General features: G+C 45.0%; 1 protein-coding gene across 1 annotated transcript in view; it reads right to left on the reverse strand.

Annotated features, from left to right (window-relative positions):
- Positions 1–12,614, reverse strand: part of LOC139393125 (collagen alpha-1(VII) chain-like) — a 109,026-nt gene that overhangs the window by 76,239 nt on the left and 20,173 nt on the right. The window contains exons 8-16 of the mRNA XM_071141492.1: positions 11,649–11,778; positions 11,208–11,324; positions 6,678–6,833; positions 5,902–6,018; positions 4,211–4,357; positions 3,862–3,981; positions 2,149–2,307; positions 1,790–1,903; positions 1,397–1,546 (exon numbers count right to left, since the gene is read on the reverse strand). Of these exons, the coding sequence (XP_070997593.1) occupies positions 1,397–1,546; positions 1,790–1,903; positions 2,149–2,307; positions 3,862–3,981; positions 4,211–4,357; positions 5,902–6,018; positions 6,678–6,833; positions 11,208–11,324; positions 11,649–11,778 (1,210 nt within the window). The remainder of the gene's footprint in view (positions 1–1,396; positions 1,547–1,789; positions 1,904–2,148; positions 2,308–3,861; positions 3,982–4,210; positions 4,358–5,901; positions 6,019–6,677; positions 6,834–11,207; positions 11,325–11,648; positions 11,779–12,614) is intronic.

The raw sequence follows: 12,614 nt of genomic DNA on the forward strand, positions 1-12,614 counted from the left end.
TTTCAATGTTGACCGCTTTGAGCATACCTTGAATACATATACAATCAATTATCTTTATAAATGTTGTGACAATGTTCCTCATTCAACAACACAACAGTCTGGATGGACTTCTTCAATGTAAAGGAAGTACTTTCTGTTCAGAGTTTCTAACAGTAGAAACAAACTCAGATAGAATTATTATATGATAACAACCATGTCAGGCAGCAGTGACACACACACACACACACACACACACACACACACACACACACACACACACACACACACACACACACGTGGTTAAAACACAAGCCTCAAGTGTCAACAAAGGGAACCTCGGTTAAAATAGTAAGCTCAAAGTATATGACCCGTCAATCAAACAAGGGCACCACCAGTCTACAAGGGTACAAGGGGCGTAACGTTCCACATCTCCCTACTTGATTACAATATCAGGACTTCATCCACAGGGCAGTGGGTTTATGTAAATGGCCAGTGACTCAGAGTTACACTCCATATTTTCCATTTAATGTATTTCCAAAAGTTCAATCAGTAAGGCTGGTCTGAATGGATCATCACTTTTCAATGACGTCTTTACTCGATTGAAATAACAGTGGTCTGTCTCGTTCAAATCACACATCTTAGAATGACAATAGTGGTGGAAATACAGCGGAGGACTGTGAGGGCTTCCCATGCACAAGTGTGATTACATTACCCACAGCAACATCAACCACTGTTTACATGTGTTTCCATGCACAAGTGTGATTACATTATCTACAGCAACGTCAACCACTGTTTCCATGTGTTCCCATGCACAAGTGTGATTACATTACCCACAGCAACATCAACCACTGTTTACATGTGTTTCCATGCACAAGTGTGATTACATTATCTACAGCAACGTCAACCACTGCTTCCATGTGTTTCCATGCACAAGTGTGATTACATTACCCACAGCAACGTCAACCACTGTTTCCATGTGTTCCCATGCACAAGTGTGATTACATTACCCACAGCAACGTCAACCACTGTTTACATGTGTTTCCATGCACAAGTGTGATTACATTACCCACAGCAACGTCAACCACTGTTTACATGTGTTTCCATGCACAAGTGTGATTACATTACCCACAGCAACGTCAACCACTGTTTCCATGTGTTTCCTTGCATATGCGTTTGGATTCCCAGTATCTTAAATGAGTTGTTTGTATACAGCACCTACCAAGCACACTGCTGTGACTGCAGACTCCACTGACGTCATAGGGGCAAATCCTAGCAACCACTTGAGTCGAAAATTCACTCAGTCTCCCAATGACATTAATATAGGAATAAGTGAAAATGTCCAATACCCACCATCACCACTGTGGGGAAAAAAATCATGCACAAGTTTGGATTTACCCCATACTCTCTCTCCAGGTACCTGTGAGCTGTGAGAGGGAGATTTCTGGCCCCTCTGTGTTGCCGTAGACAGCGTGGATGCTAACTATGTAGACTGTCTCTGGGTTGAGGCCCTCAGTGCGGTAGAACAGAACGCTGCGGTCCAAATACTGGGACTGGGGAGTGTTGCCATCTGTGTAACACAGCCAATTAAAAGACTCAGGCACACACAAACATTTACACACACGTGTTCACACACACGCGCACGCGCACGCGCACACGCACACGCACACGCACACGCACACGCACACGCACACACACACACACACACACACACACACACACACACACACACACACACACACAGGCTACATTTATCTTTGAAATTGAGATAAGGTTATATTTAGGATTTGGATCAAGAAGCCCACTACGGTACCGATGTTCCAGGTGAGTTTGTACTCGGTGGACCCCACGACGGGACTCCACTCCACGTCGATGGAGGAACTGGTGTAGGAAGTCACGTGGAAGTTAGACACATATCCCAAAGGGGCTAGTGGAGAGAGAAGAGGGGATACAAGGCAACATGACGAAGACGCAGGGAGTCAGGAAGCAGGTGCAGTCGGTGAGTTTAATCAGAACGAACATAGAGAGAATACAAAAACAGGAGCGTCTGAACATGAAAACACAAAACAATACTGCATGATGGGTGATACGACCGAGTGCCAGATAAAGGGGAAGTCGTCAGGGTAGTGATGAAAATACACTTCACTAGGAAAGAGGACACGTTGGACTCACAGGTGCGGAAGGTAGCTGAGACGCCGGGACCCACCAGCGATCCAAACAGGACGTAAAGAGACAGGACATACTCTGTGTCATGGACCACGTTCTTCAGAAGGTGCTCTGTGGTGGAGCCGTTCAGAGCCAGCTGCCTAGGACGGTCCCGACCCACAAACTCTGGAAGAATAACACACACATAACAATGGAGTAGGGGGAGGATTAGGGCCTCTGATCTAAGGTCAGTTTAGTGTTTTGCCCATAATGACAATCACCTGCTATTGGAGGCCAACTCCTTTGGACCAATGGAGTGTTCACTTGAGTTTATTTTACCTTTATTTAACTAGGCAAGTCAGTTAAGAACAAATTCTTATTTTCAATGACGGCCTAGGAACAGTGGGTTAACTGCCTGTTCAGGGGCAGAACGACAGATTTGTACCTTGCCAGCTAGGGGATTTGAACTTGCAAGTAACCTTGCAAGTAACCTTCCGGTTACTAGTCCTAGGCTACCCTGCCACAGTTGTGTCTGATGATTTGCAAAATTGCTCACTATGTAGCTTAAATTAAATTAGTTAATTAGCAATTAGGTCTCTCTTCGTACTCAACTTAATGAATCCCTTAATGAATACTCAACTTAACGACGTTCCATTCAATTTGTCCCTTTCATATTGCTTTACAGCTCATTACAGGCAAATCAAATCATCGAAAGCAAGTAATTCTACAGACATTGGGATTGTTTGATGATACCTTTCGTTTCCAAGCGTAGCTCTGTTGATATTAAAAGCATCCCGAGTTAAAAAAAAAAAGTCAACCAGTCGAGAGGGCAATGAGAAGAGGATACGTGAACAAAAACCAACCTAAACCCCAAAATAACTCCCATCATCGTCTCCACATGAAAGGACAAGGCACCCTACTCTCCCTCCTCCATCTTTTCATCTGGCTTGATCAATCCCTTTTCTCACACACACACCTTTATTCACACATTCCCCCCTTTCCTGTCATCCCCATATGAACATCATCAGAAGCCCGTCCCCTCATTAAAACAACCCCCGTATTCCTCCATCTCTCCTTTTATTTTCCTGTTTTCTGAGGGGGTGGCCATGATGCCAGCTTGTCACATGGAAATGACGCTGGTACTACCGAGTGACATGGTGGGGAGCCCAGTCCTGGCATTTCAAAGGATCCGTGTCGTGTCCCCACAGGGACGCTCAGAAGGGTGACATCAAATACACCCCCCCACCTTCTTTTTATCCATAAGCCCGCTGCAGAATCTTCCTCCAATCATGTTCTAGTGATGCTGGTTTTGATAGACACGGTGAGACAGAAGGATGGTAGGTAGATACACAGAGTTGGGGAGACTCTGAACATCGTCAGAGATACATCACGCATGAGAGAGAAAAGGAGAGAGAGAGAGAAAGAATTACAAGAGGAAGAGAAGCCCAAAGGGAGGACAGGAGGACAGAGTATGATAGAAAGAGAGGGAGAGAAGGGGGGGGGGGGGGGGGGGGGGGGGGGAGAAAGAGAGAGATAGAGGCCCTGTCAAGAAAGAACCTCTAGCCCCTAGCTCCGTACACACTTCTGGAGATCTGAGAGGATTGGACAGGGATAAGCAATATGTTAAAACATTCCACCTAGCCTATCAAATCAAATCCCCTCAGATCTCCACAATTGTCTAGGGGGTAGGGGGGTTGTTTTTGGGCAGGGCGAGTGCATTGTGTAGAGGTGAGAGGTCACCTGGAGTGGGCCCCCAGGCTAGTCTGTAGCCGGTGGCCCCAGGGACAGAGTTCCAGGAGACCATGGCACTGTTGGTGCTCACTGCCGATGCCTTCAGAGTCTGGACTGCACTGCTCTCCACTGGCACAGGGAGACAGGAGAGAGAGGGGAGAGAATTGAACTATCATTATGGATAGAATGTTAGTCATTGTACAGCTGCATGATGAAGGGAGATGGCCTCGGCCGGCACACTGCTCTGGCACAGGGCTGTGGTAGAAAGAACTGTATTATGGGTGTCATTTAGGACGCAACCATAATGTTCAGAAGTTGACTCATCCTGTACATAGCCCCAGTTTCCATGGTAACTCACGTGTCTTGGCTGGGGTAGAGATGACAGGGCCCTCGATGTCCACAAAGATGGGGTTGATGGTGATGGCGTACTCAGTGCCTGGGTGGAGGCCCTGGATCATGTAGAAGTTAAAGGTCTCCCCCAGGTTCACGTTCTCTCTATGGCCATCTGGAGGTAAAGGAGGGGATCTGTGACCGTGCCTTCGTAAAGTATTCAAACCACTAGAATTTTTCTAAATGTTGTTACGTTACAGCCTTATTCTAAAATGTATTAAATGGCAAAAATTCCTCAGCAATCTACACACAATACCCCATAACGACAGTGAAATAAATGTGGTTGAAATGTATTAAAAGTATAAAACAGAAATACCTTATTTACATACGTATTCAGACCCTTTGCAATGAGACTCGAAGTTGAGCTCAGGTGCATCCTGTTTCCAGTGATCGTCCTTGAGATGTTTCTACAACTTAATTGGAGTCCACCCGGGGTAAATTCAATTGATTGGACATGATTTGGAAAGGCACACAACTGTCTATAAAAGGTCCCTCAGTTGACAGTGCATATCAGAGCAAACACCAAGCCATGAGGTCGAATGAATTGTCTGTAGAGCTCCGAGACAGGATTGTGTCAAGGCACAGATCTGGGGAAGGGTAACAACATTTTTCTGCTGCACTGAAGGTCCCCAAGACCACAGTGCCCGCCATCATTCTTAAATGGAAGAAGTTTGGAACCACCAAGACTCTTCCTAGAACTGGCCGCCATGCCAAACTGAGAAATCGGGAGAGAAGGGCCTTGGCCAGGGAGGTGACCAAGAAGAACCCGATGGTCAACTCTGACAGAGCTCTAGAGATGACAGAACCTTCCAGAAGGACAATCATATCTGCAGCACTCCACCAAAATCAGGTCTTTATGGTGGAATGGCCAGATGGTAGCCACTCCTCGGTAAAAGGCACATGAAACCCCGCTTGTAGTTTGCCAAAAGGCACCTAAAGACTCTCAGACCGTGAGAAACAAGATTCTCTGGTCTGATGAAACCAAGATTGAACTCTTTGGCCTGAATGCCAAGCATGATGTTTGGAGGAAACCTGACGCCATCCCTACGGTAAAGCATGGTGGTGGCAGCATCATGCTGTGGGGATGTTTTTCAGCGGCAGGGAATGGGAAAATAGTCAGTATCGAGGCAAAGATGAACAGAGCAAAGTACAGAGAGATCATTGATGAAAACCTGCTCCAGAGCGCTCAGAATCTCAGACTGGTGCAAAGGATCACCTTCCAACAGGACAACAACCCTAAGCACACAGCCAAGACAATGTAGGAATGGCTTCGGGACAAGTCTCTGAATGTCCTTGAGTGGGAGGAAGTCCCCAAATACAGGTGTGCCAAGCTTGTAGCGTCATACCCAAGAAGACTCGAGGCTGTAGTTGCTGCCAAAGGTGCTTCAACAAAGTACTGAGTAAAGGGTCTGAATACTTATGTAAATGTGAACCTGTTTTTGCTCTGTCATTATGGGGTATTGTGTGTAGATTGATGAGAATAAGGCTGTCATGTAACAAAATGTGGAAAAAGTAAAGGGGTCTGAATACTTTCCGAAGGCACTGCATACTCTGTATGCAGGCTGTATGTTGTATGGTGATTTCACAGACACTGTGTCTGAGTGGTCAATGTGTCTTCTGGGTGATCTTGGTAACACACTGCTAATAGGGTCCCAGTACCTGAGGAGGACCAGGTGAGGCGATACCCCGTGGCCCCCTTCACTGAGCCCCAGCGGGCCTGGACGGTGTCTGTGGTGGCGTTTTGGACCAGGAGCTGCTGCACTGGCACCAGTTTCACTGCAGAATAGATATAGACACACACACACACACACACACACACACACACACACACACACACACACACACACACAGTCTCAGTTAGGGGAGGAACACTAATGAATACCTTTTCTTTAATATTTACATAATTTTACCCATGTAATTTGATGGAGAACAGACAAACTGCATCACACACAGATGGTGAAATACATGACCACAGCCTGGAAATCTGATCAACATGTTGGGAGAAGCTACACTGCCACTTAGTGGACAATCATAGAAAAACAACTTATTACAGTCAGAAAGGTGTGAAATAGGGCGTTAAGCTTCTATTGAAATATATATTTCATAACCAATTGACTTCGATTGTATTGTCAAGATCACTTTCAAAGGCAATGGAAGCATCCTGATTCTCCACCATTTTCTAGAAGTGTTCCACAACTTGTAAACTACCACTCATTGATTTCAAAGCATAGGATTGGTTTTAGGCAGGTAGACTAGCAGTGTCGGGCCAGTAACCTAAAGGTCACTGGTTTCGAATCCTAGAAATCTGTTTGTGTCCTTGAGCAAGGCACTTAATCCTAATAGCTCCTGTAAGTCTCTCTGGATAAGAGCGTCTGCTAAATGACTCAAATTTAAAATTCTAGTTGTTGGTCGACACATTCAGCAGGGTCACTTACGTGTTTTGCTGACGATCGAGACAGGTTGGCTGGGGCCCTGGGGGTAGATAGCAAAGATACTGACGGTGTACTTCTTATCCTCCTCCAAGCTGTCAATCACATGGGAGGAGGTGTCGCCGCGCAGCACCTGCTCATAGGTCAGTCCTGGCCGGTCGGCTGCATGGGGTCAGGACACAATTCATCTTTCATGGACAGACTACTTAAACATAAAACAAATTATGCTGGATTTTATTTCTGGGTTTACAGAGTTTAAGACAAAATAGGTATCCCTGTTACATTCTGTACCAGGAGTGATGAACTTCTGTACCAGGAGAGATAACTACCTTCAATAAAGACAATTATAAATTCTGTACCGGGTACTACATTTGTTATAACACCACAAGAGAATGGGAGCCATGATGTCAAGTAAAGGGATTATGACAAAATATGTCTCCCTGTCTAATTCTGTAGCTGTCGCAGTGTCAAAGTTGTTTTGACACCGCAAGAGACGGGGTCATCAGAGGCCTGATATCTAGTAGAGGAAAAGTGAAGGGGTAATCAGAGGCATGATATCTAGTAGAGGAAAAGTGAAGGGGTAATCAGAGGCATGATATCTAGTGGAGGAAAAGTGAAGAGGTAATCAGAGGCATGATATCTAGTAGAGGAAAAGTGAAGGGGTAATCAGAGGCATGATATCTAGTAGAGGAAAAGTGAAGGGGTAATCAGAGGCCTGATATCTAGTAGAGGAAAAGTGAAGGGGTAATCAGAGGCATGATATCTAGTAGAAGAAAAGTGAAGGGGTAATCAGAGGCATGATATCTAGTGGAGGAAAAGTGAAGGGGTAATCAGAGGCATGATATCTAGTAGAGGAAAAGTGAAGGGGTAATCAGGGGCCTGATATCTAGCAGAAGAAAAGTGAAGGGGTAATCAGAGGCATGATATCTAGTAGAGGAAAAGTGAAGGGGTAATCAGAGGCATGATATCTAGTAGAGGAAAAGTGAAGGGGTAATCAGAGGCATGATATCTAGTAGAGGAAAAGTGAAGAGGTAATCAGAGGCATGATATCTAGTAGAGGAAAAGTGAAGGGGTAATCAGAGGCCTGATATCTAGTAGAGGAAAAGTGAAGGGGTAATCAGAGGCATGATATCTAGTAGAAGAAAAGTGAAGGGGTAATCAGAGGCATGATATCTAGTGGAGGAAAAGTGAAGGGGTAATCAGAGGCATGATATCTAGTAGAGGAAAAGTGAAGGGGTAATCAGAGGCATGATATCTAGTAGAAGAAAAGTGAAGGGGTAATCAGAGGCATGATATCTAGTGGAGGAAAAGTGAAGGGGTAATCAGAGGCATGATATCTAGTAGAGGAAAAGTGAAGGGGTAATCAGGGGCCTGATATCTAGCAGAAGAAAAGTGAAGGGGTAATCAGAGGCATGATATCTAGTAGAGGAAAAGTGAAGGGGTAATCAGAGGCATGATATCTAGTAGAGGAAAAGTGAAGGGGTAATCAGAGGCATGATATCTAGTAGAGGAAAAGTGAAGAGGTAATCAGAGGCATGATATCTAGTAGAGGAAAAGTGAAGGGGTAATCAGAGGCCTGATATCTAGTAGAGGAAAAGTGAAGGGGTAATCAGAGGCATGATATCTAGTAGAAGAAAAGTGAAGGGGTAATCAGAGGCATGATATCTAGTGGAGGAAAAGTGAAGGGGTAATCAGAGGCATGATATCTAGTAGAGGAAAAGTGAAGGAGTAATCAGAGGCCTGATATCTAGTAGAGGAAAAGTGAAGGGGTAATCAGAGGCCTGATATCTAGCAGAAGAAAAGTGAAGGGGTAATCAGAGGCATGATATCTAGTAGAGGAAAAGTGAAGGGGTAATCAGAGGCATGATATCTAGTGGAGGAAAAGTGAAGAGGTAATCAGAGGCATGATATCTAGTAGAGGAAAAGTGAAGGGGTAATCAGAGGCATGATATCTAGTAGAGGAAAAGTGAAGGGGTAATCAGAGGCATGATATCTAGTAGAGGAAAAGTGAAGGAGTAATCAGAGGCCTGATATCTAGTAGAGGAAAAGTGAAGGGGTAATCAGAGGCCTGATATCTAGCAGAAGAAAAGTGAAGGGGTAATCAGAGGCATGATATCTAGTGGAGGAAAAGTGAAGGGGTAATCAGAGGCATGATATCTAGTGGAGGAAAAGTGAAGGGGTAATCAGAGGCATGATATCTAGTAGAGGAAAAGTGAAGGGGTAATCAGAGGCATGATATCTAGTGGAGGAAAAGTGAAGAGGTAATCAGAGGCATGATATCTAGTAGAGGAAAAGTGAAGGGGTAATCAGAGGCCTGATATCTAGTAGAGGAAAAGTGAAGGGGTAATCAGAGGCATGATATCTAGTAGAGGAAAAGTGAAGGGGTAATCAGAGGCATGATATCTAGTAGAGGAAAAGTGAAGGGGTAATCAGAGGCATGATATCTAGTAGAGGAAAAGTGAAGGGGTAATCAGAGGCCTGATATCTAGTAGAGGAAAAGTGAAGGGGTAATCAGAGGCATGATATCTAGTGGAGGAAAAATGAAGGGGTAATCAGAGGCATGATATCTAGTAGAGGAAAAGTGAAGGGGTAATCAGAGGCATGATATCTAGTGGAGGAAAAGTGAAGGGGTAATCAGAGGCATGATATCTAGTAGAGGAAAAGTGAAGGGGTAATCAGAGGCATGATATCTAGTAGAGGAAAAGTGAAGGGATAATCAGAGGCATGATATCTAGTAGAGGAAAAGTGAAGGGGTAATCAGAGGCATGATATCTAGTAGAGGAAAAGTGAAGGGGTAATCAGAGGCCTGATATCTAGTGGAGGAAAAGTGAAGGGGTAATCAGAGGCATGATATCTAGTAGAGGAAAAGTGAAGGGGTAATCAGAGGCATGATATCTAGTAGAGGAAAAGTGAAGGGGTAATCAGAGTCATGATATCTAGTAGAGGAAAAGTAAAGGGGTAATCAGAGGCATGATATCTCGTGGAGGAAAAGTGAAGAGGTAATCAGAGGCATGATATCTAGTGGAGGAAAAGTGAAGGGGTAATCAGAGGCATGATATCTAGTAGAGGAAAAGTGAAGGGGTAATCAGAGGCATGATATCTAGTAAAGGAAAAGTGAAGGGGTAATCAGAGGCATGATATCTAGTAGAGGAAAAGTGAAGGGGTCACAATGAGAAACAGAGCCTTCGGAAAGTATTCAGGCCCCTTGACTTTTTCCACATTTTGTTACGTTACAGATTTATTCTAAAATTTATTCAATTGTTTTTTTCCCTCATCAATCTACACACAATGTTTGCTAATTTATTAAAAATACAAAATATCACATTTACATAAGTATTGAGACCCTTTACTCAGTACTTTGTTGAAGCACCTTTGGCAGCGATTACAGCATTGAGTCTTCTTGGATATGACAGTATAAGCTTGGCACACCTGTATTTGGGGAGTTTCTCCCATTCTTCTCTGCAGATCCTCTCAAGCTCAGTCAGGTTGGATGAGGAGCGTTGCTGCACAGCTATTTTCAGGTCTCTCCAGAGATGTTCAATTGGGTTCAAGTCCAGGCTCTGGACATTCAGAGACTTGTCCCAAAGCCGCTCCTGCGTTGTCTTGGCTGTGTGCTTATGGTCGTTGTCCTGTTGGAAGGTGAACGTTCGCCCCAGTCTGAGGTCCTGAGTGCTCTGGAGCAGGTTTTCATCAAAGATCTCTCGGTACTTTGCTCCGTTCATCTTTTCCTGATACCTGACTAGTCTCCCAGTCCCCGCCTCTGAAAAATACCCCCACAGCATGATGCTGCCACCACCATGCTTCTCCGTAGTGATGGTGCCATGTTTCCACCAGACGTGACGCTTTGCATTCAGGCCAAAGAGTTCAATCTTGGTTTCATCAGACCAGAGAATCTTGTTTCTCATGGTCTGAGAGTCTTTAGGGGCCTTTTGAAAAACTCCTTGAGGGCTGTAATGTGCCTTTTACTGAGGAATGGCTTCCTTCTGGCCACTCCACCATAAAGGCCTGATTGGTCTTTTTTTTTAAATACATTTTCAAAAATGTCTAAAAACCTGTTTTCACTTTGTCATTATGGGGTTTTGTATATTGTATATTACTGAGGATTTTTTTTACATTTAATGTACATATTTTAGAACAAGGCTGTAACATAACAAAATGTGGAAAAAGTCAAGGGGTCTGAGTGCTTTCCAAAGGCACTGTATGTATACCCTTTTCAACTTCTGTACCTGGTGTCAAAGTTGTTGTAAAACCTCAAGAGACCTGTATGATATGAAGCCTCAATTAAACTGAAAGAACTATAGTGGGACCAGACCTGGGTTCAAATACTCAAATCATTTAAAATACCTTAGCTGTGCTTGATTAAGTTTGTATACTGCAATGGACCAATAGAACAGTCCCAAAAGTACAAACATCTGCCACCTGGCACTCTTGACGGTCTAAAACAAACACTACAAGTACTTGAAAGATATATTACTTGAACCCAAGTCTGGATCAGACTAATGATGTGGTGTAATGTCAATACAGGAGTCAACTCACATCTGGGGATGACTATCTTGTATCCCTCGAGCTTCCCTAGAGGTGGTGTCCATGCCAACCTCAGAGAGAAGAGGCCCTCCTCCATCACACGGAAGTTTGAGACAGGAGGCACAGGGGCTAAGGCAGAGGAAGGAACATATGTTGGAACGTTGAGTACATTTGAAATGGCATGTGTGTATGCAAAATGCCTGGTTGTAAATGAGCACAGGTATGTGACGTGTACGTTTCAGTGTGGGTGAATGTCTGCATGCAGATTAAGTATACATGTGGATCTATATTTACAATGCCTGTGTATGTGTGAGTGTGTTCAGCTGGTGTTTGTTTGAGTATATGCTTATCAATATTTACCTGTGTGCGCTACTATGTGTGAACACGCTCGTGTATTAGCGTGGGTGCATGTCTGTGTGTGGGATTGTTGATGTTAGTGCCTCTGTAACCCACGTGTCTGTGTAATGATGGTGGCAGAGTCTCCAATGAGGCCAGGGTAGATGGCGTAGACAGTCAGAGAGTACTCTGTCTTAGGAGTCAGCTCTGTCACTAGAGATGTCCTCTCATCACCTTTCAGATCAGTCTGATACGACACACACAGGACAAGGAGAGAGAGAGGAACAGGGAGCGGCACAAGGAGAGGGACAGGGACAGGGAGAAGGATAGAGAGAGGGATAAGGAGAGGGAGTAGGAGAGAGAGAGGGACAGGGAGCAGGATAGGGAGTAGGAGAGAGAGAGGGACAGGGAGAGGGACAGGGACAGGGAGAAGGATAGGGAGAGGGATAAGGAGAGGGAGTAGGAGAGAGAGAGGGACAGGGAGAAGGACAGGGCCAGGGAGAGGGACAGGGAGAGAAAGAGGGAGAGGGAGCGGGACAGAAATAGGGAGAAGCATAGGGAGAGGGAGAGAGATAGACAGGGAAAGGAACAGAGAGAAGGACATGGACAGGGAGTAGGACAAGGAGAGGGAGCGGGAGAGAGAGAGGGACAGGGACAAGAAAAAGGAAAAGGAGCGGGAGAGAGAGAGAGAGGGACAGGGAGAGAGAGCGGTAGAGAAAAGGGACAGGTAGAGGGACAGGGAGAGGGACAAGGTAAAGGACAGGGTCAAGGACAGGGACAAGGAGTGGGTGAAGGACAGGGAGAGGGACCGGGAGAGGGAGAGGGAATGGGTCAGGAACAGGGACAGGGACAGGGAGAGAGGGAGAGGTTTCAATGAAATTGGTAAGGGTGTTTGTGGGGATGGTTTTGTGTGGATGTGTGCTCGCGCATGTGTGTATTCAGAAATTGTACCATCACTAGAATCACTCTACTCTGTAATCATTCTACACCAGTCTTTCACCACTCAGTAGATCATCACTAGAATCACTCTACTCTGTAATCATTCTACACCAGTCTTTCATCACTCAGTGTGTCATCACTAGA

Source organism: Oncorhynchus clarkii, chromosome 33, assembly GCF_045791955.1.
Source record: "Oncorhynchus clarkii lewisi isolate Uvic-CL-2024 chromosome 33, UVic_Ocla_1.0, whole genome shotgun sequence".
NCBI classification, from domain to species: domain Eukaryota; kingdom Metazoa; phylum Chordata; class Actinopteri; order Salmoniformes; family Salmonidae; genus Oncorhynchus; species Oncorhynchus clarkii.